Below are 25,516 nucleotides of genomic sequence, written 5' to 3' on the forward strand. Positions count from 1 at the left end.
GCGCAGCTTCAAGTGTATTACACACGAATGTGGACGGTTTCATGGGCTACATGCAAGTTCAGATGGCCGAAAAGCACAAAGCAAAAACCTCGTTCACAACTGAGTGGGGGACATACTGTTACAGGGTAATGCCGTTTGGTTTGAAAAACGCCGGGGCAACTTACCAGAGAATGGCCACAGCACTGTTCCATGATATGATACACAAGGAGGTAGAAGTCTACGTGGATGATATGATGGTCAAATCAGAGACAAGAGAAGGGCATTTTGCCGCGCTCGAGAAGTTTTTGGCCCGAATCGCAGAATTCAAGCTAAGGCTAAACCTGAAGAAGTGCTTTTTCAGCGTTTCGTCGGGGAAAATCTTAGGCTATGTAATCGGAAATAAGGGAATCGAGGTGGATCCTGATAAAGTGAAGGCCATACAGGAGATGCCGGCGCTGAGAAATGAGAAGGAAGTGAGAGGGTTTCTAGGGCAGGTTCAGTATATCAGTCGGTTCATAGCAAGACTCACCGCAATCTGCGAGCCAATCTTTAAGTTGCTAAGGAAAGACCAACCCGCTGTTTGGAATGATAAGTGTCAGCAAGCTTTGGAGAGCGTCCGGAGCTATTTGTCTAATCCGCCAGTGCTGAGACCGCCTAAACTGGGAAAACCGCTTCTCCTCTATGTAGCGATTGAGGAGCGATCTATTGGGGCAATGTTGGCTCAAGAGGGAGACACCGGTGTGGAGCACGCGGTGTATTATTTGAGTAAGAAGTTCCTGGAGTACGAGCTCAAGTACAACATGATCGAAAAGACATGTGTGGCAGTAGTATGGTTGACAAAGAAGCTGCGACACTATTTCCAATCGTATAAAATGATCATTATTTCTCGGATGGACCCCGTGAAGTATCTATACCGAACTCCATCCTTGACGGGGAAGTTAGCCAGATGGTTGTTACTTTTGTCCGAGTTTGACATTGAATATGTGACGAAGAAGGTTATCAAAGGGAGGGCTGTGGCAGAATTTCTGGCCAACCAGCCCCTGAATGCAGAGGAAGAAGAGATAAGTTATGAATTCCCCGATGAGCACTTGAATGCAATCGAAGTTATACCATGGAAAATGTTCTTCGACGGAGCAGTTAATTCGAATGGAGCCGGAGTAGGAGTACTACTTACCTCACCGGAAGGAGAAAGGATCCCGATGGCCAAGAAGTTATCCTTCCCTCTCACTAATAATATGGCCGAATATGAAGCGTGCATTTATGGTTTAGAGTCATTAGCGGCACTGGGAGCGTCATATGTCAAAGTCTGGGGGGACTCAAAGTTAATCATTGAACAGGCACAAGGAAACTGGGAGGTAAGAGAAGAAAGACTACGTCCGTATCTAGATCAGCTAGAAGGGTTGGCACAAAGATTCAAGGAATGTCGTTTCTATCATATTCCTCGAGCACAGAACCAGGCGGCGGATGCCTTGGCCACTTTGGTGTCAGTTTGGGACAACCCCCGGAACCTTGCTTCAAAGCCATTGGTATTGAGAAGATCTCACAAACCATGTTACGAGGACGTAATGCTGTTAGGGACAGATGAAAAACCATGGTATTTCGATATCGTGAACTTCATGAAAGATGGGACATATCCGGCAGAGTCAGAACCTAGGGATCAAGCTGTGATTAGAAGGCTAGCTCGTCAGTTCGTCATCCACAACGACTTGCTTTACAAAAGGCACGTTGATGGATTACAACTCAGATGCTTGGATGCGGGAGAAGCCCGCGAGGCAATGGAATCAGTACATTCAGGAATTTGTGGGGTCCATATGGGAGGAGCGGTGTTAGCAAAGAAAATCATAAGGCAAGGCTTCTACTGGCTCACCATGGAAAGAGATTGTAACGAGTATGCAAAGAAATGCCATGATTGTCAAATCCACGGCGATTGCAGTCATCTTCCGGCCATGGAACTACATGTGCTAGCACCTATTTGGCCATTCGCTGCTTGGGGCATTGACATCATCGGCGAGGTAAGCCTAACGCTTCAAATAGACATAAGTTTATTGCTGTCGCCATCGATTATTTCACCAAGTGGGTAGAAGCAGAGTCGTTTAGCAAACTGGGATCCAAGCAGATGAGAAAGTTCATTGAAAAACACTTGATCACCAGGTTCGGAGTGCCTCATCACATGATTACGGATAATGGGGTCCAGCTTCAGGGGGAAGTAAGAAATCTTTTCCGAGAATATGGCATTGAACATCACAGGTCTTCTCCGTACCATCCACAGGCTAATGGGGCAGTAGAAGCAGCTAATAAGAACCTTAAAAGGATTCTCGTAAAGATGGTGGAATCACATCGGAACTGGCATGAGCACCTCCCACTCGCGTTGTGGGCTTATCGCACGACAATCAGAACCTCGACTGGGGCAACGCCATTCTCCTTGGTATACAGAACAGAAGCAGTCTTGCCGATTGAGATCGAAAAGCGATCGTTGAGAATCGCAGTGGAGGCAGAAATTCCCGAGGCGGAATGGGCGAAGAAGCGATGTGAGCAGTTGGCTCTAGTTGACGAAAAAAGGATGGAAGCGCTTTACCATGTACAGTTATATCAAAGAAGGATGGCTCGGGCTTTCAATAAAAAAGTCAAGACCAGCCCTATCAAAGAAGGAGATTTGGTGCTGAAACAGATCCGTGTGACGCACACCGACCCGAGGGGGAAGTTCAGGCCTAACTGGGAAGGACCATTCGTCGTAAAGAAGATACTAAGCAAAGGAGCGGTGAAGTTAACCACAATGGACGGTATGGAATTCTCCGAACCTACCAACTTGGATAGGCTTAAGAAATACTTTTCGTAAAAAAAAAAAGAAAAAAAAAGAAAAAGAAAAATAAAGAAAAATTCCCGATAGGTTGAAAACCCGCAAAGGGCGACCTATGCAACAATGAGGGAAATCCCAATGGGTGAAAACCCGAAAGGGCACTCATTTAAAAATTCCGGGATAGTAAAAGGAGAGGAGAAAAATCGTCGGGATCCGAAAACCGAAAGGCGGGTCCTGGTAACAATAGTTATGACTTGAGCAATTACAAAAACAATGTATAAGAGACTAAGTATTTCTGTTGTTTGTAAATAAATAAAGGCATGAATATATTTGACGAGAATGATTGGAATCATTATAATCTACCGAATGCATGGTAATATGAATCACGGGTTATACATTTCCTATCCTACTTTTCACAAAAAGCCTACCTACTATCCACCCCACTCCCTATACATCAGCTATACATCGGAGAAACCCTAATAAAAGCTACAAAGCAACAATGAAAGCTACAAAGCAACAATGAAAGCTACAAAGCAATAATGAAAGCTACAAAGCAATACATAACGAGCCTAATACGGACGAAAGTCCCAATAGTTCTCAAAATCTCTCAGGTGTGATGCCCGCTCCGCAGATAGTGCCTCCTCGGCAGCACGCGCTCTCTCATCAGAAACTCGCGCTCTCTCATCAGAAACTCGTGCTCTCTCATCAGCAGCTCGTGCTCTCTCCTCTGCAGCAAGGCGTCTGATCGACTCATCACGCGCCCTCTCCTCGACGGCAAGGCGACCCTCGGTATCTCGTCGCATCATCCCCGACCAGTGGTCGTTCCTCTCTTGATACACATGACCAACTCGGGCATCAGCTTCCCGCACTAGCTCGCTCTGTCTCCGCTCATGGGCATGCAGATCACTCTAAAGAAAAAGAAAAAAAAGAACAGATAAAAGGCAGCATAGGCAAAAACATAAATCATACATACACGCATACATTTCACTACACTAAAGTACAGTAATGATACATACCAGGTGATCGGTGCAGCGCAAGCTGAGGCGGTCTCGGAGATAACCAGACAGCCCCACGTAATCCGTACAAGTCTCTCTCGTGGTCAGAGAAGCATCCGAGGGATCAAACGGGACCCTCGAGGAGAAGATAGGAGGGGCCACCTCAAATCCCGCGTAAGGTGCCCCGGACTCGTCATAGCAGATCGTAGCATAATCTCTCCCATAGTCTGGTATAGGCACGCCTAGGGAAGACCTCTCCGGCCGGGCAGCGCTGGAGGACTCGCCAACATAGTAGGGCTGCTCGCACACTGGCGTCTGAGCCCGAGTGCCGTCGAAGAAATCAGATAAGTGGGCACTCCTCCAGGATCCCTCCTGCAAACAAAACACACCATAAAACCTCTGAACATCTCATGAATAAAAGGGGTAAAATAAAAAGGGAATCACTTACCGGGACCTCCTCCTGACCAAAGACTGCCGCGACAGCCTCCCTCGAAAATACATCCGCCACCGGATCCACCTCCATCGCCGCCGCCGGGGCATCCCTCACGCTCAGCAGAGTAGACAAGTAAGGCTCACGGCCCCCGGCGTGAATCCACACCGCTCTACCAACATATCGACGGGTCACGTCCCGACGAATGACCAATAGTGGCAGGGTCCGCACCGCGAACATGGAGACAGGGATCTCGCCCGGCGTCCAGTGAGCGTCCCTAACTCCGGTGATGCCTCGATCCCCTAAATACCACGCCCGTACGCAGGGGCCGGTGAGCACACACTGCTGCTCCTGGATCATCGATACATATGTATAACCAGGGCCGAAGTCGAGGTCGTCCCATCGGAACTTAATCTAAAAAAATGCACAAAGAGAAAGTCAGAAAGATTCAAACAAAAAACCAAGCATGATTAGGCAAAATCTACCTGTGTGAGGGTCAGCGAGTCGATCCGATCCAGAAGCCACGACACTGTCCGACTCCTCTCGGCGCTCAAGTCAAAATCCCTCCACTGAGTCATGAAAGGCGGCCTCAGTACTCTCGGTCGAGATCGAGACCGGCTGGGAAGGATGTGTCTCTCATACGCCCACACCTGCGGTAAAAACGAGGACTAGGAGTGTGAAAAATGCGAAGAAGATAAGACGGATAAGTCAAGAAGGCGTCACGTACCAGCAGAGCAAAGGTATAACCACCGAAGTCCTTGCGCTTCCGGCAAGTCAGATCCAAAAACTTGTAAAGAAAGGCTAAGCCTGCCCCCGCCCAATCGTAGGAAGCCGCTGCATCCAAATCGCTGAGCGCCTGAATGAGGCCCGCATGTACCTTCCTGCCCTTCGTGCGGAAAATCGTCTCACTCAGCGCATATACCAAGAAGCTACGAACCGCCAAGTCGGTATCGTCAGTCTCGCAAAAATCTCGTCTACTCAAGAGGCTCGCGGTGGAAACAAACTTCGCTGGAGTAGACTTGGCGCATAGACGAACTCCAGGTCCAATCAAAGCAGCAAGCCTAGCAGGGTCGACCCGCGGTCGCATCATACCAAAATGAAAAGGGACGGGAGTGTTGCTCCCTCGCAATCCGGTCAATAGCGAAAAATCTTAGGGCGAGATGGTCATCTCCCCAAAGGAAAGGTGGAATGTGTGGGTCGAGTCAACCCACCGCTCACGTAAGGCCCGTAGGCCAAAAGGATCGCATACCCCGTTGGTACGGGGCAGCGCTGCAATAAAGGGCTCGAAGCCCAACTCACGCACGCGGGCTCTCGCCGCGGCGCCTAGCCTATCATACCACGAGTGAACCTCGGCGGTGGTCCCCGAAATCTCAATGAACTAAAAAGGAACAAGATAGGAAAATTTAAATACAGCTCCTAAAGCATGCAATTGATAAGAACGCGTTAAGACTAGGTATTCTTTCATTTTCTAACCTAGAGACATCCGGTCAGTTAGGACCAATTTTCTGTAAAAATCTCTCCTGTAGGGTCATTCCCGTAAGGTTTAGTCAATTCTTTAATCCACCATCGTCTGCGGTGATGAGGAGCATAGATTAGGCTTTACTATTCACGTGCATTAGTTAAGTTTTTACTATTCAGGTGCATTAGCTAAGTTTTTACTATTCACGTTTTTTTTACTATTCACGTGCATTAGCTAAGTCTTTACTATTCACGTTTTTACTATTCATTTGCACTATTCACGTTTTCACTATTCACGTGCACTGTTCACGTCTTCACTATTCACGTCGTTTTTACTGTTAGCATGCATAAATTCGTAGTGTCACTATTCACATGCATATAGCGCGCATTCTTACAAAAATAAACAGGTGTTACTTGTAAATAAAGGAATTCACGTTTTCTAGCTAAAGTCCTCTAAGGCAGTCTAAGGGTTAGCATGCAAATCATGTTCGTATAGGAATGCTAAAGCCTAGAGTTCGAATCGAATAAAAGTGAGAAATTACTTACCTCGTTGCAGCGTGTCCTGCTCAAATGCGTCGTAGGGTCGTGAAAGGTATCCACTCTATCCAGGTTTACGTAAACCTCGTCCATGCCTCTAGTGCCATCCCATTCATCTAAATCCATCCCGAGAATAATCCAAATTGAAGTCTAGTGAGAGAAGGAGGAGAGAGAAGGTGTGGGGTTGAAATGAAACCCCACCACCTTATATAGGAAAAGGGAATGGCATTCCCGTAAATAGTGAAAAAAGTACGATTTGACATAAAGGTAAAAAGTAAATAATTAATTACTAGGTGCACAGACCTCCGATTTGTAGTCCGTTTCAGCCTGCATTTCTCCCAGACAGCGACCAACATTGTCAAGATATGAACTCCAGACCACAGTCATTTTTTTACAGAACAGCGACACCAGTCAAAATACAGACGACAGTCAACAGAAGAACAATCATTAGTCTATATCATTTCAGACTAAAACACGTTCCCATTGAACCTCCGAGATGAAAGCTCCAGTGAGAAAATACAGACAACAGTGTTGTAAGAAAATCCAGAAACAATCCCTGCTTTTGAGCCATCTGACTCACGGTCGCAGACCGGAGTTGCTTTTGAGCCATTTGACTCGCGGTCGCAGACCGGAGTTGCTTTTGAGCCATCTGACTCACGGTCGCAAACCGGAGTTGCTTTTGAGCCATCTGACTCGCGGTCGCAGACCGGAGTTGCTTTTGAGCCATCTGACTCGCGGTCGCAGACCGGAGTTGCTTTTGAGCCATCTGACTCACGGTCGCAGACCGGAGTTGCTTTTGAGCCATCTGACTCGCGGTCGCAGACCGGAGTTACTTTTGAGCCATCTGACTCACGGTCGCAGACCGGAGTTGCTTTTGAGCCATCTGACTCGCGGTCGCAGACCGGAGTTGCTTTTGAGCCATCTGACTCGCGGTCGCAGACCGGAGTTGCTTTTGAGCCATCTGACTCACGGTCGCAGACCGGAGTTGCTTTTGAGCCATCTGACTCATGGTCGCAGACCGGAGTTGCTTTTGAGCCATATTTATCTAAGATCGTAGACTAGGGTAGCTATTGAGCCATCATCCTCGCAGTCGCAGACCTGAGTTGCTTTTGAGCCATATTTATCTAAGATCGTAGACTAGGGTAGCTATTGAGCCATCATCCTCGCAGTCGCAGACCGGAGTTGCTTTTGAGCCATATTTATCTAAGATCGTAGACTAGGGTAGCTATTGAGCCATCATCCTCGCAGTCGCAGACTAGGGTAGCTTTTGAGCCGTTTTTACCGAAGATTGTAGACTAAGGTAGCTATTGAGCCATCATCCTCGCAGACTAGGGTAGCTTTTGAGCCGTTTTTACCGAAGATTGTAGACTAAGGTAGCTATTGAGCCATCATCCTCGCAGTCGCAGACTAGGGTAGCTTTTGAGCCGTTTTTACCGAAGATTGTAGACTAGGGTAGCTATTGAGCCATCATCCCCACCGCCGTAGACCAAATCGCTTTAGAGCCGTTCTCATCGCAGTCAGCCAACGTAGGCCGGAGTCAAAAAGGGGGACATTCGCCAGCAGCCGATTCAGAGGCAGCACGGTGCAACCCAAAGCAGAGTCTGTAGAAATCAGAGAACAACGCCGGAGCGCGCAGCGCAAAGGTCAGGTATGCTCCCTCCTACTCTTTACGTGTCTTTTACTTTTATATGTTTTACATTGCATGTGTTGCGTTAGCAAAAAAACATTTTCGAAACACACACATCACTGTCAAAATAGAAAAGTAGAGGCAACTGTAGACACCGAGTCGGAGGACCTGTGACGAAAACCTAAAAACAAGACGGTTGAAGCGATTGATTCCGGAAGTTTTGAAAAATATATAAAGAATAATAAGCGAAGGAAAATTAGCAGCACGACGCGGGTGCTTAGCGGCATCCGGCACGCGGACGACAATGGTCGAACGCCCGCTCGGCGGCGCGGGATGTGCGCTCGGCGTCCGTCGGACGCACCGCAAGTGGCACGCTCTCGACGTCCGAGCAATGCCCGGGTCCGGTGGCACGGGACGCGCTCTCGTGGGCCGCTGAGCGCACGTGCCCGGTAGCACGAAGCGCGCGTTCGGCGGCCGCGACGTGTGAGCGTCCAGCGGCCGCGGGGTGCGCACGCCCGATGGCTCGAGGCACGCTCCGAGGGTCATCGGGCGGACGCCCAACCACGTCGGGCGAACGCCCGACGGAGGTTGGGCGCGGGCGCCCAACCTAGCGTTGGGCGCGGGCGCCCAACCTAGCGTTGGGCGCTCGCCCAACAAATGTTGGGCGGCCGCCCAACAAGGTTGGGCGGTAGCCCAACACTAGGTTGGGCGGCCGCCCAACCCCAATGGGCGACGCCCAATTTCTTTTAGGCGTCGCCCATTGGTCCGGGGACCCGTTTGCCTATAAAAGGCACGGATCCCCATGCAAAAAAAGAGATCCAGGGAGAAAAAAAAGGGAGGGAGAGCTTCTCACACTAGAATATTTTTTCTAGAGAGAAGAAGTTGATTTTTTTAGGAGAAAACATTTTTTTTCCTAAAAATTGAAAATCTCCAAATTTCCTAAAGTTCAATTTTTACTAAATTTTTCATAAAAAACGGAAGCTCGCGGTTGGTGGAATCAATCGGCTTCAACTGTCAGATACCGAATTCAAGGTATTATCCGAGGACTAGACTCTTTATTTTATTTAAGTTATTCTCTTCTTCTATTTATTTTTTTATGCTATAGTTTTTTATTCATTTAGTTATTTATTTATTTTGTCACACTTTATTTAATTAACGTATTTATTTAATTTTCATTTCGTGTTGAATAAAATCCGGTTTTGTTTTAAAATAAAAAACCTCGTTTTGATATCCCAATACGAACCGTGATCCGATAAAAAGGTAGTTCGGGTATCGAAAACGTTGTAATTATAAGTTTTCAATTTAAAAGAAATTTTCAAATAATGCTTTGAAATAAAAAACGTCGTTTAGGAACTTCCGTTTTCGACTATGATCCATTTTTGGTAGTTCGGAAATCCAAAACGATTGAATTAGATTTAATTTAAAGCTTTTGAATAAATCTAGAAACATTTGGGAGTGCTGCTGTAATTTACCCATTCTGTCACTAAATTCTGTTTACCAACGGATTTTCCGTCGGTAAATCTGCCAAAATGTAAAAAATACCATTTCAGTCCCTTTTTCTTAACTTTTAAGCTTTTGATCCTTAGTATATATATGTATAATTACGTAATATATGTTTTTTAAATTATTTTAGAACTTTAGCATATATATTTATTTTAGAATATTTGTATATCATTTTTATTCTATTTTACAATATGAGTATAAGTATATATATATGTATTTCCTTTTTATTAATTTAGGCTATGTTTTGAATATTAGTTACTTGATATTTTGAGAAATAATGGATAAATATTAGTATGTGTCATTTTTGATATTTAAAACTATATTAGTTATGTATACATATATATAGTTTTGGGATATTGGGGTTATCTTGATTATTGAATGAAATTATTTTTGGGTAAATATTATTTTCTTAGTTATAGGATTTACTTACTATTTTCACATTTTCAAAGTATAGATATATTGTACCTATTATTTTTATATACATATAGTTGCTTTTGTATTAACTTTTATTTTCATATTCTATTTTTGATTTAAATATATATATATATGTTAGAATTGCTTTCTTTATTCTTTTGGGCTTAATCATGGGTCCATGTTTCAAGTGGACTTTGTTTGAGTATGGATGGTGGTTTAAATGGGTTTATTATGGTAATTATAATTAGTAAAGAGTCCATTAAATAACTGGGGAAAATAAAGGGAAAATTACACAGAAATTCATATTTTAAAAACTATTTATAATTATGAAAATCGCTTTTATGTATTTTATCATTATATGATTTTAAATTTTAAAATATCAGAATATCATAATTTTATTTCTATTTTTGTCAAATTTTCAGTTATTCAGTTGCAGGAAATAAAAACAGTTTTAAAAAAACCACCAAATATGACATTTAAATAAATTTGTTTGACATTTAAATAAATTTGTTTAAGAGTCTGACACAGTTATAAATAATTTGTTAATTATGATCATTATGTAATTTACCCGAAAATAAATCACAAAAAGAGAGTTTTCAATTGAATTATTTAAACTAATGAGTATTTAGATTTCTAATGTAAATAAATAGAGTCATTCTTGTTAATATTTCAAATTGTTTCACAAAACACCACGTTTTAAAACCTTAGTCTGTTCCAACGACGGATCAAGTGAACATTGTAATTAAAATCGTTTTCTTTGCGAATAATAGAATTTTTGAATCATTTTCTTAAAGGATTTGTACAAAATGAAATTGACTTGTATGTTTAACCACGTTTTCTTATTAAAAGGTTCTTTATCTCAAATGTTTTCAAATACTCGAGTCGTTCCAACGGCGATTCGGGTAAGCTTCATCAAACGGGGTTTTAAAACGCACCTAAATCGTTCCAACGGCGATTAAGGTGCGAACCATTGTAAATAAAACTCGTTTTGGGGAAATAAGTTAGTGTAGAATAAACACACAACATAACATTTAAATACAGTTGCAAATAAATCATTTCTTTCTTCCCTCTCTGTGTATGTATAAACATAAATGGGTGATTCTTTACTGAGGTGGCTTTTCAATATCATATGCTCAAAATAGTTTCTAAAAAGAGAAAGAAAAGGGTTTCAAATGAATTTTAAACTTAAAGAAGTATACGATTAGTCCGTTATCGCCTAACATGCTGAGTAGGAGGCCGGTGGTTCATAACCGGGCGATGTCGGGGTGCCTAGTAGCCTTTCTCCGGAAAGGAGCTAGCCTTCTCGGCTCGTACCTAAGTTTCCCGAACCCACACCGGTCTCCCGCAAGGGATCGGTGTTCATTTTCCCATTCGTGGGTGGCGACTCTTCCATATCTCCGAGCTCCGGTCCTGCCGAGCAGCTTGATTCCACGATTGGTTGCTTTCGGCGCCAATCACCGCTTACGTCGCCATGAGGTTGTCCACCCTCCGGTCCGCCCGGGAGATTAGGCCGCGGCACCTCATCTAACACTACCGCTGATTACTATAACCGAGTACTCAGCTTCTCCTTTCTATTCTTCTAGAAATGATAAAGTGTTTGTCCTAAACAACAATTGCTAAGACACTTTAGATGAATGAAATCACTCTAGACTTTTACACAATGATTGGAAATTGGTGTAAGATTTTGCTTTGCTTTTCTCATAGAACTTCAAGTATGAATTTGGTCAGCGTTTCGACTAATTGAAGATCTGCATCGAATGAAGCAATTGAGAGGCCTTTATATAGTGACACTTCAAGCACCGGTAATTTTGAATTTCGAAATAACCGTTGGAGGCTAACGGCTTCATGTCGTTGTCACTCACGACGTGCTCAGTGTCGTTGGCCAATGAGATTCTTGCATCTTCTGTCTACGGCAGTGCTCAGCAGCTTTTCGTCAGATGAACAGAATGTTTCGACATTTATGGCAAAGTCTTCCAGACAGCTTCCTGCGCCTTCTCAACTTTACCCAAAGTAGAAATACTTTGTCTATAAGTTGGTTCTGTTCTGCTGCTGACCTGACTGCATTGTCACTTAACTCAGCAGCTTCCTTTTGAAGCTTTTGTTAGAAGGCTTCTCGATCCTTCTTGATGCCGAGTCTTCGTTTCACTTGATACGACTGTGTTTTATCTTCTTAGGCCGTGAGGTCTTGATCTGTTGACTTGAGCTTGACTTACACTTGTGGGCCTTTAGGCTTTTTATCTTGATGTCTTATAAATGAATAAACTCAACATTGAACAAACACATTAGTGTGAATAAATCAAAGCATTTAAATTTAATGTGTTAGAATATTTTTTATCATTTACTTAAATAATTTTGTCAAATCAAAATCATGTGGAAAGGTGTTTCAACAACATTGATCCACACGTAAAGGTTGTTTCCGTAGAATATTTGTTAAGGTATCATATGTCCCCTATTTTAGTGAGTGTCCGAGCTTTTTAGGCTTCAAAGTTGCTTGGAGACAAACATTCGATAACCTTGCTTTATGAACTTTGTGATGGGCTTTAGACGCTATTGTTTTTTACTTTCAAAGGTTCAAAAGCCTTAGTGTGAGGTAGCTAGCCCTTGGAACTTGCACCGTTTCATCTATGCATGTCTCGCTAGATGTCAATCAAACATTTTTCTCTCTCCACGTGATTGGCCAGAACTCTTCAATTATTGTTCTTCATCATTACCTTCATTACCTCCTTGAACACTTGAAGGGGACCTTTATCCTGAGGGGTTCCCCTTTTGGACCTCCTAGAACACCAAATGCATGGAGAAGTCTTTATGGAAGGAGTTGAGGCCACTCACTAAAAAGGAAGACTTGATCCAATAGTACATGACCTCAATGGAGTTATCTTTTCCTCGCCAAGAATTCTTTGACCATTTGTGGAAGATAAACCCTTCTTTCTTAGGATGTAAGGTGGAGCGTGCATTTTGAAAGGGACACATGCTTATAATAAATTGCTTGCATGTATCTTTCTATTTTTGGCTGATTTTTTATTTATTCCCTTCCTGTTTGTGTAGGATCTAACATGACTTTTATGCGAGAAACTATGTTATAGTTCGACATGGTGTGGAGAAGGAATCCTACGAGAGGTCAAGGACCTCAAGTGTTTCCCATGGCTTTGATGTCCCGAACACCTCACAAGGATCGAGGACTCTGAATGTTTCCCTGTCCTCCTCAACTCCTTAAGGGCTCTCCTCTACTTCCTCTCATGGCCAAAGCTCTTCGCTTCCCCCTTTAGGCTTGACTCAGTCTTCCAAATAGAGGGAAGACTCTGCTCCATAGATGAGCAACCCTACCACTGGCAAGTTATATCCATAAGATTCTTGGCGGCACTATACTCATCTTTAGAGCTTGTTACCACAAAGACTTCGTTTAGACTTCTCCCACTTAAGGGGAGTTCCTTTGCCTTGACTGTTGGTCTTAATGACCTGCTTATTGGGAGTACGCTCATCCATGGGTAGATCTACCATCTTTTTTGTGTCTTTATTTGTGAAGGATTTTCATCTATGTTCGGTTATGCTCACCGCACCAAATGACAGAGTATGGAGACTGAACTGTAGCAAATATGTTGGATTCAGTTGATCTACGTTGCAAACGATCTGTGAGAACACTCTAACTATCAAGTTAGAGAAATAAAAAGTAATGAAATAGTGAGTGAGAGAGAAAAAAATCCCTTCGATGGATTTCTCATGTTCCTTTTTATAGACTTTGGGCGAGGGCGATGTCATAATGATCACATGGACTTTGATGACTATGTAGTATTTGGTCATTCATTGTTAGATCTAAGCTTATTACAATCCTATGGTGGAGATTTAAAGTATCCCAAAACTCAGATTTAATAAGCTTATGATCAAATTTATTTGGTAATTAATGTCCATATGAACATTGCTTGAGGACGATAAGTCCATGTTATCTTCAAGCCTTGGATAACTATAAGAACCGGAATGATCAAGCTTGTTCAGTTTCGAAGCTTTGGAACGAGTCTTGTAGAGGTTTAATTTGGGCCTTGAATAATGCAACCCCTTAAAATGGATCTTATTTGGACACTGGATGGACCCTAACCCATATATTGCATCACTACATATGTAAAATCTCGCGATAAATTATAAAAAATAATTATTTTATTCTTAAGTTAATCCCATGTTTTCTAATTCATCAAAAAAGAAAAAGAAAATCTCATATTTCTAAAAACAAGTTTGAAATAGTTTTTTTTAATCGATATTGTTGTTTTTTTATCTAAAAGAAAACATGTTAAATAATTTATTAGTTTCTATATTTTTAACTAACACACTATAATATGTTTAGTCTTTAATTTTGTTATGGAACCGTTTTAGTTAAAAGCTCAAGCTGATAGGCCCATATTACCATGTTCTGCAAATAACTCAAAAATTGGACTATGTCATGGAACCGTTTTAGCTAAAAACTTGAGTTGATAGTTAAGAGTCCAGTCCATATTAATAGTTGATAAACTTTTTATCTATTCATCAGTTTAAGAGGATTAAACTGTTTAATAATTTAAATATTTAAAAGATTAAAATATTGAATAAAATAAAAGTTAAAAACTAAATAATATATTAGATAAAATAGTACGAACTAACAAATCATTTATCCAATATATTTTACAGCAAAATGAAAATACTAAGTTTTTGCAAAATTATTACTTCTTTTCCCCTAAAAAAAAGTGTTGATCCCAATTAGCAAAATTGAGGTCCTAAATTACAGTCCGAACATTTCAATTTGGCCGAACTAAATTCAAGAAGAATATGTTAACAAGAAAAATGAAGCAGCGAGACAGAGACACAGCCCAAAGGCACAAAATCAAGCAGAGAGGGTCAGCCTAAAATCAAAACCCCCAAAACCATAAAGACCATCTCCAACCTGTTCTTCTACACGCATTACTGGAGCAATCATGTCTCCTTAACACAAAATCTCATCTCTGTCTTTCTGTTTCCTTCTTATCCAAATTCATCCCTTCTCAATAATGGCTTCTCCTTCATTGATGGATACTCTTTTTCAACGCTCATTAGACGACATAATCAAGGGCCTCCGCAATCAGCAGACCGGAGAGTCCGCTTTTATATCCAAAGTTGTAGAAGATATCCGACGGGAAATCAAATCCACCGACTTGCACATCAAATCAATTGCTCTTCAGAAACTCACATATCTCAATTCCATCTACTTCATCGATATGTCATGGGCTGCTTTTCATGCTATTGAATGTATTTCTTCCCCCAAATTCTCCCATAAGAAGATTGGTTATCTCGCGATCTCTCAGTCCTTTCACGAATCAACACCTGTCATTTTGTTGATCACCAACCAATTGCGCAAAGATCTCAAAAGTAATAATGAGTTTGAGGTGAGTTTAGCCCTTCAATGCTTATCTACAATTGGTACTGTTGATTTATCTAGGGATCTTACATCGGAAGTTTTCACTTTAATGTCGAGTTCTAAGGTTTTTGTTCGAAAAAAAGCTATAGGTTTAGTTTTGAGGGTTTTTGCGAAATATCCAGATTCAGTTAGGGTGTGTTTTAAGAGACTGGTAGAGTGTTTGGATGGTACTGATCCACTGATTGTATCTGCTGCTGTTGGGGTTTTCTGTGAGCTTTCTTCCAAAGACCCCAAATCATATCTGCCCTTAGCGCCCGAGTTTTATAAGATTTTGGTTGATTCAAGGAATAATTGGGTGCTAATTAAAGTGTTGAAGATTTTTTCTAAGCTGGCTCCTTTGGAGCCTAGGCTAGCTAAGAGGGTTGTTGAACCAATTTGTGATCATATGAGGAGAACTGGTGCCAAATCATTGGTGTTTGAGTGTATCAGAACTGTAGTTACTAGTTTCAGTGACTATGATTCTGCTGTAAAGCTTGCGGTTTCGAAAATTCATGAATTTTTGGTTGATGATGATCCAAACCTTAGGTATCTTGGATTGCATGCTCTATCGATTCTAGCACCAACACATCTGTGGGCTGTATTGGAGAATAAGGAGGTTGTGATAAATTCTCTGAGTGATGTTGATCCTAATATAAAACTAGAGTCGTTGCGTCTAGTTATAACAATGGTGTCTGACAGTAATGTGGTAGAAATTTGCAAGGTTTTGATCAACTATGCACTAAAATCTGATCCTGAGTTCTGTAATGAGATTATTGGTTCAATTTTGTCAAAGTGTTCCGAGAATGTTTATGAAATTATTGTTGACTTTGATTGGTATGTCTCACTTCTTGGTGATATTTCAAGAATTCCTCAATGCCAAAAGTCAGAAGAAATTGAGAATCAACTTGTTGATATAGGTATCAGGGTAAAGGATGTTAGACTGGAGCTTGTCTGTGTTTGTCGTGAACTGCTGATTGATCCTGCATTACTTGGTAACTCCTTCTTGCACAGGATATTGTCTGCTGCTGCTTGGGTGTGTGGCGAGTATGTGGAATTCTCGAAAAGCCCAATTGAACTTGTACAAGCACTGCTACAGCCTCGGACTAGTCTCTTGCCACCATCAATCAGAATAGTATATTTGCAGTCTGCTTTTAAAGTTCTGATATTTTGTCTACATTCATATCTCTTACAAACAGAAATTGTGGTTGACAATATGAAATTAGGATTGACTGGTTTGGAGTCCGAAATTGATTTTCGTGGAAATTCTGATTCAGCAATTCTCAATGCGTCTCCGTCTTATGAACAGGACGAGGGGTTCAATCCAAGGGATTCAAATAAATCATGTGAAGATGTTTCTCTTACATATGGCAGGACCGATCACACATCTTCTTCTATGGAGAAGAATGGATTCTTGCACGAATCTATTATTAACCTGATAAACTTAATTGAATTGGCATTAGGCCCATTATTAGCAAGCTCTGATGTCGAAGTGCATGAGCGAGCACGGAATATACTTGGATTTATTGAGTTAGTAAGGCCAGAAATTCCCAGTGATTTGTTTCTCGAGGAAGTAAATTCAATGAAGAGGGAAGTGAAAGCCTACAAAATTGTTGAATTGGTGCTTGATGCCTTCTCTGAGGAGCTTGGTCCAGTGTCAGTAAAATCTCAGGAAAGAGTTGCTGTACCAGATGGATTGATGCTTAAGGAGAATCTTGCTGACTTGGATGCAATCTGTGGGAATGTACTATTACCTTCAACAAGTTCGTTTTCCCTGGTTAGTTCTCAAGGAGAAGGTGTTGGTGCTTCTGTCAATATGGAGCAGAGCAAAGAAGAATCAGAAACATCAAGTGAGTCTACTACATTGCTAGCAGAACATCGCAAGCGGCATGGATTATACTACCTTCCTTCAGAGAAGAATGAATCGTCAGCAATTGATTATCCCCCTGCCAATGACCCTAAATCTGACATTAAGACCAATGATGATGCTCTTGATCTTGTTAAGCTAACAGACCAATCGCTTGGCCCAAAGAAAAAGACTAACCACGCAAAACCTAGGCCTGTCGTGGTGAAGTTGGATGAAGGAGAGACAGCAACAATCACTGCCAAGAAAACGGACATAAAAGATGATTCGCTTTCTGATGCTGTTCGAGATATTCTTCTAGGAAATGCAACCATACCTGCTTCTTCGCAAAGCAATTCCTCTTCTAAGTCATCTGTTAAGAGAAAAGGGAAAGAGAAGGAGAAGGTTGTTCTTCCTGAATTAAAAGAAAATTTAGATGGAGAAAAGCCTGATCTTGGAAATCCAAGTTCAAGAAGAAGCAAACACCGGAGCCATGGTAAAGAGAAAGGCAGGAAAAGTCCAGAGAAGAAGAATGATGTAGAAAGGGAAGATCATCCAGAGAAAGAAAAGCAGAAGAGTAAACACCACCATGGTAGACATAAAACACGACAGAGATCTGATGCCCCCATAAATCTGGTTGCACAGACGCCAGTTATTCCTGATTTCCTTTTATAACATTTATATTATGGATCAATGATTCTGTTTGTGGCTTCTGTGAAAACTTGGTTGATTCGGTCCCCTGTAATCTACCACCTTGACTATGGAGGTTAGCTTCCTTTTTTTGAACACATGATTCTTTGTGTACACTTTTTACGTCATTCCATAAGATTTTTAAATTTGGGATCTGTTTTACATGTTAAAACATTGTGAAAATGATTGAGAAAGTGAAGTGTAAAAGTTGAGATTATATTAATTTGAAAAAAAGAAAAGAAAAATAATATAGAATGCAGAGAAGGACAATAGAAAATGCTGCAGTGCAATTTGAATTTATTTGAGCTTTCAAATGACTGAGATTCACACAACTGAATGTTCCATGATACTTGCTTGATGACAGTAAAACTGACATATGTTTGTAACATAGAACTTCAGATATCGTTGGTTTCCATTTGTGGGAGTTGTTTTATTTTTTCCCATTATTGCTGGGTTGTGAGTTCATTTGCAGCTGAACTGAAATTATCGATCTTTGTAGTGCTTGGCTAAATCTTGAGGAAGCACACTGGTTTTGTTTTACCAGAATCATTGCCAATTTGTTCAAATCTTATAAGATGAGGTGCTTAAGATTCTCCATGCGTACTTGTTGGGTTGGTGACTTACATATTTACTATGTTGCCTTGTTCAATGAGTTTGGAACACATTTTCACCAACATCTGGTTCAAGCTTTTGCTATTTCGTCAGTTGCCTGGTATGATGAACCAACAGTGCAAATAAGGACTTACAGTAGGGTGCCCAGGGCACGAATTTTGGAGATTCTCGAACCGTACCACATACCGAATAAAAATATGGGTTAATTACGAGTAGATGTCTTGTGGTTACATGGATTTGCAGATGGGTACATGTGTAATAATTCTTGATAAATTAATACATTAAAAAATTTAACTAGTTAAATGTTATATTTAAAAGATTAACAATTTCCTTTCAAAAAAGAAAATTAACAATGTAACATTTAACTAACAATTTTTTTACTAAAGTAGGATAGCAGAAGTGACAGACTGACTGACTGTGAATGGGTGGAGGAGGTTGTGGGAATTGGATGTTCCGCTTAGAGTAGGGGTGTGCATCGGTTCGGTTTAAACCGCATACCTAACCGAACCGAGTGAATTTGGTTTTTCGGTTCGGCATTGGTTTTAATTTTAAGTGTATTTCGGTATTCAGTTTGATAGAAAATATAAAAAAACCGAACCGCACCGAATTACACATAAGATGTCGGTGTCGGAGATGCGTATGTTGAGATGGATGTGTGGTCATACGAGAAAGGATCGGGTGACTAATGAAATAATTAGGACAAAAGTAGGGGTCACATCTATTGAGAATAAAATGAGAGAAAACCGATTAAGGTGGTTTGGCCATGTGAGACGTAGAGCGCTTGATGCGCCGGTTAGGAGAACCGAAGAGTGGCAAAGGGATGTAGTGGTGAGGGGTAGGGGATGACCTAAGCAAACTTGGAGGAGGGTGATCGAGAGTGATATGAGTTTACTGGGAATTGAGGAAAATATGGTAGTGGATAGGACGGAGTGGAGGGAGCGAATTTGTGTCGCTGACACGACTTGATTTCACGGTTTTATATGATGGTTCATGTTAGCCGATCCCGAATCATTTCGGGACTAAGGCTTTGTTGTTGTTGTTTATACACACATATATTTGACTATACAAGTTTACTTTTTATTATTATTATTATTATTGTTGAGATAATAACTCAATATAGATATATTTTGGAAATATTTCAATTTTTGTTGTTGTTGAGGTAAATTTAATGAGAAAATATAGTGATTTTTATTTGTTATTTGTTATTTTTAACTTAATTGGGTTTGTTCGGTTTAAACTAACTGAACTGCATATTTCGGTTCGATTCGGTTCGGTTCGGTTCCGATGCTCACCCCTAGCTTAGAGTGTTACTCTGGAAAGTGGGAGCAAAGGTCTTACCAACAAGGTGGAGATTACACAATAGACACATACGAATCCCGTTCGAATGTTCGATGTGCAAGGTCGATATTGAGCATGATTATCAGTTGTTCTTTGACTGTCCATATGCGAAAAGGTGCTGGGATATTGTTGGTAAAATTCAAGTACAGAATGATGTTTGGATCGAAGAGGACTGGCTGTTAAAACTGTTTGATATGATTCACTGCAGGAGGGCGAAGAATCTGGCGCTGGTGTTATGGACTGTCTGGACCTAACGAAATCAACTAATCTGGAACAACTCTTGCAATGGGAGCTGCTCGGGTGATGTTCAACGCGTGGAGCTCAACGAATACGAGCAGCACCAGCGTCTTTAGTCAACGACATATCGGCCAGCTACCAGAGACGAGACGATGGAGGAAACCAACGAATGGCTTTTGAAAATGCAACATTGACGGATCGACTTTTGCAGTCGAAAACAAATGTGGTTTAGGGGCAATTATCCGAGGAGCTGATGGGGTTTTGTGGCTCTTTGTAACTCATTTTACATCGGAACTTTTGATCCAGGTATTGTGGAAGCTATTGCACTACGCTATAGTTTGGCTTGGTTGAGCTCCTTGAATTTCCAATCAGTGACTATTGAAACTGATGCGAAGTCGATTGTTGATAAGCTTTATTCACAGAAGCATGGCCTTTCTGAGCTCGGTGGTATTATTGAAGAATGCAAAGATATTTTAAATGGAAATACTGACTTTAAAGTCGCGTTTATTCCACGGCAAGCAAATGAGGCAGCCCACGCAATTGTAAGGAATGCCTTATCACAAGCTAGCTGTTTTAATTCTTTTTCGGTTCCTTATTGGTTAGAAGCTATTCTTTGTAAAAACAATTCTTTCATTGATTAATAAAGATTCCGGTTACCGTAAAAAAAAAGCTAATAATTTTTTTACTAAAGTAATATGAATCAAAATTAATTAACTATTAATTGTTTTATTAATTTTAATTTTAATGACCGAGTTACAAAAAATAATTAGTTAATTTGTATTTCACTTAATTGATCATTAATAAATATTTTTTTTCTTATGAAAAACATTAATAAATAAATTAAAAATTAAGCGTTACATATATTACCGTCATTAAAATAAATATTTTTTAAAAATAAAAAATAAAATTCTTATAAATTGAATTATCTGTTTTAATTATAAAAATATCAGATAATAATATAATTCTATTAATAATATTATTTTCATACTTGTATTACTCTATAAAATTTAATCTAGTCAAAATAAAAGTTTAAAAAGAGAGATTAAATAGTTGATTTTAATAAAATTTAATAATTTTATAATATATATAATAGTATTTTTTTTGTGAAGAAAACCTTATAATATATATTTAAAAATAGAGAAACTAGCTGGTATAATGGAGATTAGTAAATTATTATTAATCTAATTGTGAAAACATACAACGTAGTAATACTTACTTTGTTATAATAATATAAAAAGTATCATTAGACCTATGGTCTTTTAAATTTTGATTCACTATAAGCCCATCATCATTCATTAGACTCGTCGAATTCTTAATCATTTATTTTTGGGCTTACTAAACCCTTCACTAACAGATATAATAGGAGTATTCTTAATATGTCGTCCAAAGTGCGTCTGTTTTCTCATGCCAATCACGTCCCGACACATGATATAAAGATATTAAAACCTTTTTGAGAAAAAAACTAGAACCGATCTCTCTCAACCAAAAAACCACCGACGCTCCTCCTCCACCGCCCTTTCTTCTCTTCTCTTATCTTCCCATTTCCGGGCAAAGTGCTTTAAAAAAAAAAAAGCAAAAACTTTTATGAGAAAATCTTGTGACCTTTTCTCATTCTATTCTCTTCTACGTCCAAACTCTTCTTTCTCCATACATGGATAGATTTTTTTATTTTTTTTAAGGAAAATCACAACTCCTTCGACTTTTTGTTATCCTCTTTGAAAACATCTTCTCCATACTCATTCCTTGGCTGCGCTGTTAGACAAACAATTACGTATGTCTTAAAAATGTTAGATGTGGTTAACCAAAAGACAAATCGAACACAGAAAATCATATGAACAATAAAATTAAAAATTAAAAGGAAAGAGATAGACAAATCTGAGACCTGTATTAGCAGTTTCCTTAAGACAGATGTCGTCGCTATTGACGATCGTCTCTCAGGATACAACAGATTACGCAAGCGAACTCAAACTGTGTGTAACCTAGTTCTCACCGGAGTAGGAAAACAAGAACAATGTGAACAGACAAAGAGTATTTTGAAAAACTTCAATAACAGCTTTTTAACCACTTGTGAATTTGACAATCCATTCTATATAAATAGAATTTGAAAGGATATGTCTTTTCACGAACGAATACAACTGTACACGGACAAACGCGACTATTTATGTACGAACACGACTGTTCATGAAGGACACGACTGTTCAGGAAAGGAGGTGTTTGTTGATATTTAAATTAATATATAATTTTATTCAAAAAATTTCAACAATCCCCCACATGAATAAAATTAGGAACGAGACGATTAGAACGTGGTGATAACTTTCTACAGAAGATATTTGCATAGGATAGGTAGCTAATGTGCCTTGAACCTTCCCTTGTGAAAGTATATTTACTTTACTGGCTGACTAGTAGACGCGATGTCTTTGAACTATTCTGCCGTTTGTGTAAACGATGATATACCCCACACAGATATTAACATAACACGGTATGGTTCTCATGGTTATGTTCGTTATGGTCATGAACATCGCCTGGTTCTGCGAGAGTTTAAGAGAACTAGGCCCCACTAGTCTCCATCGAAGCGACCCCACTTCACTCTAACATAGGTGATTTATTTGCTCAGAATACTGACGCACAATGTATCATTAAAAGCATATAGCTTAACCTTTTTCCCGTTGGTGTCACTGTTTACATCTAGGAATGGACGAGGGTTTAACCCCCACAGTGAACGCGCAAGGTTTTTGCAATTAGGTTGTCCCTTTGAACCTAGATCTTGGGATCTCCAGTCAACTAGGTAGGGGTTTCCTTCATATAACGTCTATTCTAATGGGCTTTAGTCCAATTCCTTCCGATGATTTTTCAATTTGATCTCGGTTTAACCTCTAGGTTAGCGGATCCGCTGTGTTATCCTTTGATTCTACAAAATCAACAAGGATGACACTCGTTGAGATCAATTGACTAACGGTGTTATCACACGAAAGCTTTTCTACCTGTAACTCATCATACAGAAGCTTTTTATACCGCATATTCACCGACTGATATGATATTTTTCTTCGATTCCATCATTGTGACGTACTTATTTTAAGGCGATTTGATTTCTACATTTTTAGCGACTTTCATAAATTAAATCTAGCCAACTAATGTTCATTTACCAGCGTCTAACTCGGCTAGAGAACATCACTGCTCAGATTTGTCAATTTATGACATTTCACATTTTTAATGTAAATCAATCCTTACGCGCGAGAATATTAAATATGGAATTTTCGCATATCATAATCATCTTTTAAAAAAAACATATTTTATTTTATCTCCAAGTCTTTAAAATTCATACCAATGAATTTTCCTAGACTTTCGTTATGGCTTACAAACATTGCCACTGGTACAAGTAGGCCTAAAGCCTTTAAAGTGATCGTGTTCTTACAATTTAATCCATCTTCAATTAACGCATGTACCAACACATGCCAAAAGGCAATTAATCTGTTTAAACAAACAGAGACAATTAACTAACAAATAGTTAACAACAAAAAAAGTATAATCTATTAAGTTGTCCTCCAATCTGCCTCAATATAACTTCCACTCAAACTGTGGTGAAGCTCTTAGCCTAGTGGTTGAGAGCTTACCTATCTGGTGGGGATTTTTCTTTCTTCTTTAATGTAAGCGCATTGCGCAAATTTTTTTTAAAAAAAGACTTCCACTCAAACGTTCGTAATTATACTATATTTGTCACTACAATTCATCAACGTATTCATGTACGTCTCTTTGGAAAAATTATATTCTATCAGTCTAAATAGACAAACGAAACAGGAACAATACTAATAACAATATAAAATTATTTACAACGAAAAATTACATAAGTACTCTAATTATGAAAAACCTGAATTGAGGAATGGTAAAATCCACAAATTAATTTGACATTTGCCTTGCATCATTCTATTATGCACCTTGTTATCCTTAAATGCCTAGTAACATCCAAAGCTTGGGAAATTCGTATCAAATATTCTGCAAATGAGTTTTTGTGAATTACATACATGGTTTCCGAAAACTCAACTTCACCTTTACTGCCCAACCATGAAAACCTTGTAAAACTCAACAAACCCCATGTGTCCTTTGTCAAACATTGCCTTCAACTTCCTATTATTTTCATCAATGAAATTGTTCTATATATCAAAATTAGTTGTAAGGCCATCATGCCTAAGTAAGCATAAACGCAGAGCAGTATGTCACGAGCTACATTCGTGACACGCAGACGATGCGGATGCTTGCTGGTTGATCTTGAAATGTGGGATGCGGGATTAGCAATAAGGTTGAGTACGTGCTATCTAGATGACATCCTATCCTGAGTTACCGATGGAAGGGTGTAAATCTAGGCACTAAACTGGTTCAGGAGCTGATCTCGCTCCTCTGATGAGCCCATGGGAGGGCGAAAACCAGTGAGCACGGAGACGACAAGGCTGAGCTCAAAGAGTTCTGGCCCAACTTGAGGTGCCGCACGGGAGTTGCCTCTGCGTGAAAACTCTGACCCCGTGACAAATGGTATCAGAGCCGATAGTGTGCTAGCTGCGAAGTTTACCGAGCGCTCCGTTGGCCATGATGGCGAGTCTAGTGGAAGACCGCAAGTGGTGTGCTCGAAAGGAGCACGAGTAGGCAGGAAACCGCAGCGAACGATTCGCCAAGCACTCCGAGGTGCCACGGTGTCGGGTCCTAAGGAGACAGGACTGAGCGCGGAAGCGTCGCTTGCACCCTAGAACCTCGAGTCAGACTTCACGGACGTGGACGAGGCAGAGGGCCTCCGAGTCATTGTCAACCTCGAGGGGGTGTCGGAAGTGGGTGTTTTCGCCAAGAGCAGCGTGAAACACGAGCAGGCAGGGAATCTGCACACTGATCCGAGCGCACAAGAAGTTGTGCACGAGGACGTTGCACGAATTGAGTGGGGGAGAATGTCACGAGCTAACGCAGCCGATGCAGATGCTTGCTGGTTGATCTTGAAATGTGGGATGCGGGATTAGCAATAAGGTTGAGTACGTGCTATCTAGATGGCATCCTATCCTGAGTTACCGACGGAAGGGTGTACATCTAGGCACTAAACTGGTTCAGGAGCTGATCCCGCTCCTCTGATGAGCCCATGGGAGGGCAAAAACCAGTGAGCACGCTAACCTCAAGGAGTTCTGGCCCAACTTGAGGTGCCACACGGGAGTTTCCTCTGCGTGAAAACTTTGACCCCGTGACAAGTAGCACGGAAATTTTCTCCGAATCCCAAGTCTCAATCTACCTATCTTTCAAGTAACAAAGTTCTTAAGAGAAATAAATTATGTCACAGTGAGTAAGTTAAAGAAACGTATAAATATTTTATTCTCAGATCAAAATATTATTATTGGCTTACTCTTTCTTCTGTGTATATTGGAAATCACAAAACATGAATTAATATATCTTAAGAATGTTAGACAAACAATTATGTCTGTCTTAAAAATGTTAGATGTGATTAACCAAAAGACAAATCGAACACAGAAAATTATATGAACAATAAAATTAAAAATTAAAAGGAAAGAGATAGACAAATCTGATGGTTGTATTAGCAGTTTTCTATATCACTTTCTGGTTCTTCTTCTATTATTGCATTAATGTTCTTCATTTGTTCTAATGCTTTCATTATTTGATGATTTTCTTCTATTAATT

General features: G+C 40.4%; 1 protein-coding gene across 2 annotated transcripts; it reads left to right on the plus strand.

Annotated features, from left to right (window-relative positions):
- The first annotated feature begins 14,513 nt into the window (after positions 1 to 14,513).
- On the plus strand, positions 14,514 to 18,513 carry LOC136217958 (AP-3 complex subunit delta). Of its 2 annotated transcripts, XR_010683582.1 has the most exons (2): positions 14,514 to 17,741; positions 18,165 to 18,513. XR_010683582.1 is itself a non-coding variant. In XM_066004679.1 (1 exon), the coding sequence occupies exon 1, from the start codon at positions 14,750 to 14,752 to the stop codon at positions 17,648 to 17,650; it is 2,901 nt and encodes a 966-aa protein (XP_065860751.1). In that variant the 5' UTR covers positions 14,514 to 14,749; the 3' UTR covers positions 17,651 to 17,882. The 2 variants fall into 2 exon arrangements, 1 of the variants encoding a protein (XP_065860751.1); XM_066004679.1 differs by lacking the exon at positions 18,165 to 18,513 and having other exon boundaries at positions 14,514 to 17,882.
- The last annotated feature ends 7,003 nt before the right edge of the window (positions 18,514 to 25,516 follow it).

Source organism: Euphorbia lathyris, chromosome 2 (assembly GCF_963576675.1).
Source record: "Euphorbia lathyris chromosome 2, ddEupLath1.1, whole genome shotgun sequence".
Taxonomy (NCBI): Eukaryota; Viridiplantae; Streptophyta; class Magnoliopsida; order Malpighiales; family Euphorbiaceae; genus Euphorbia; species Euphorbia lathyris.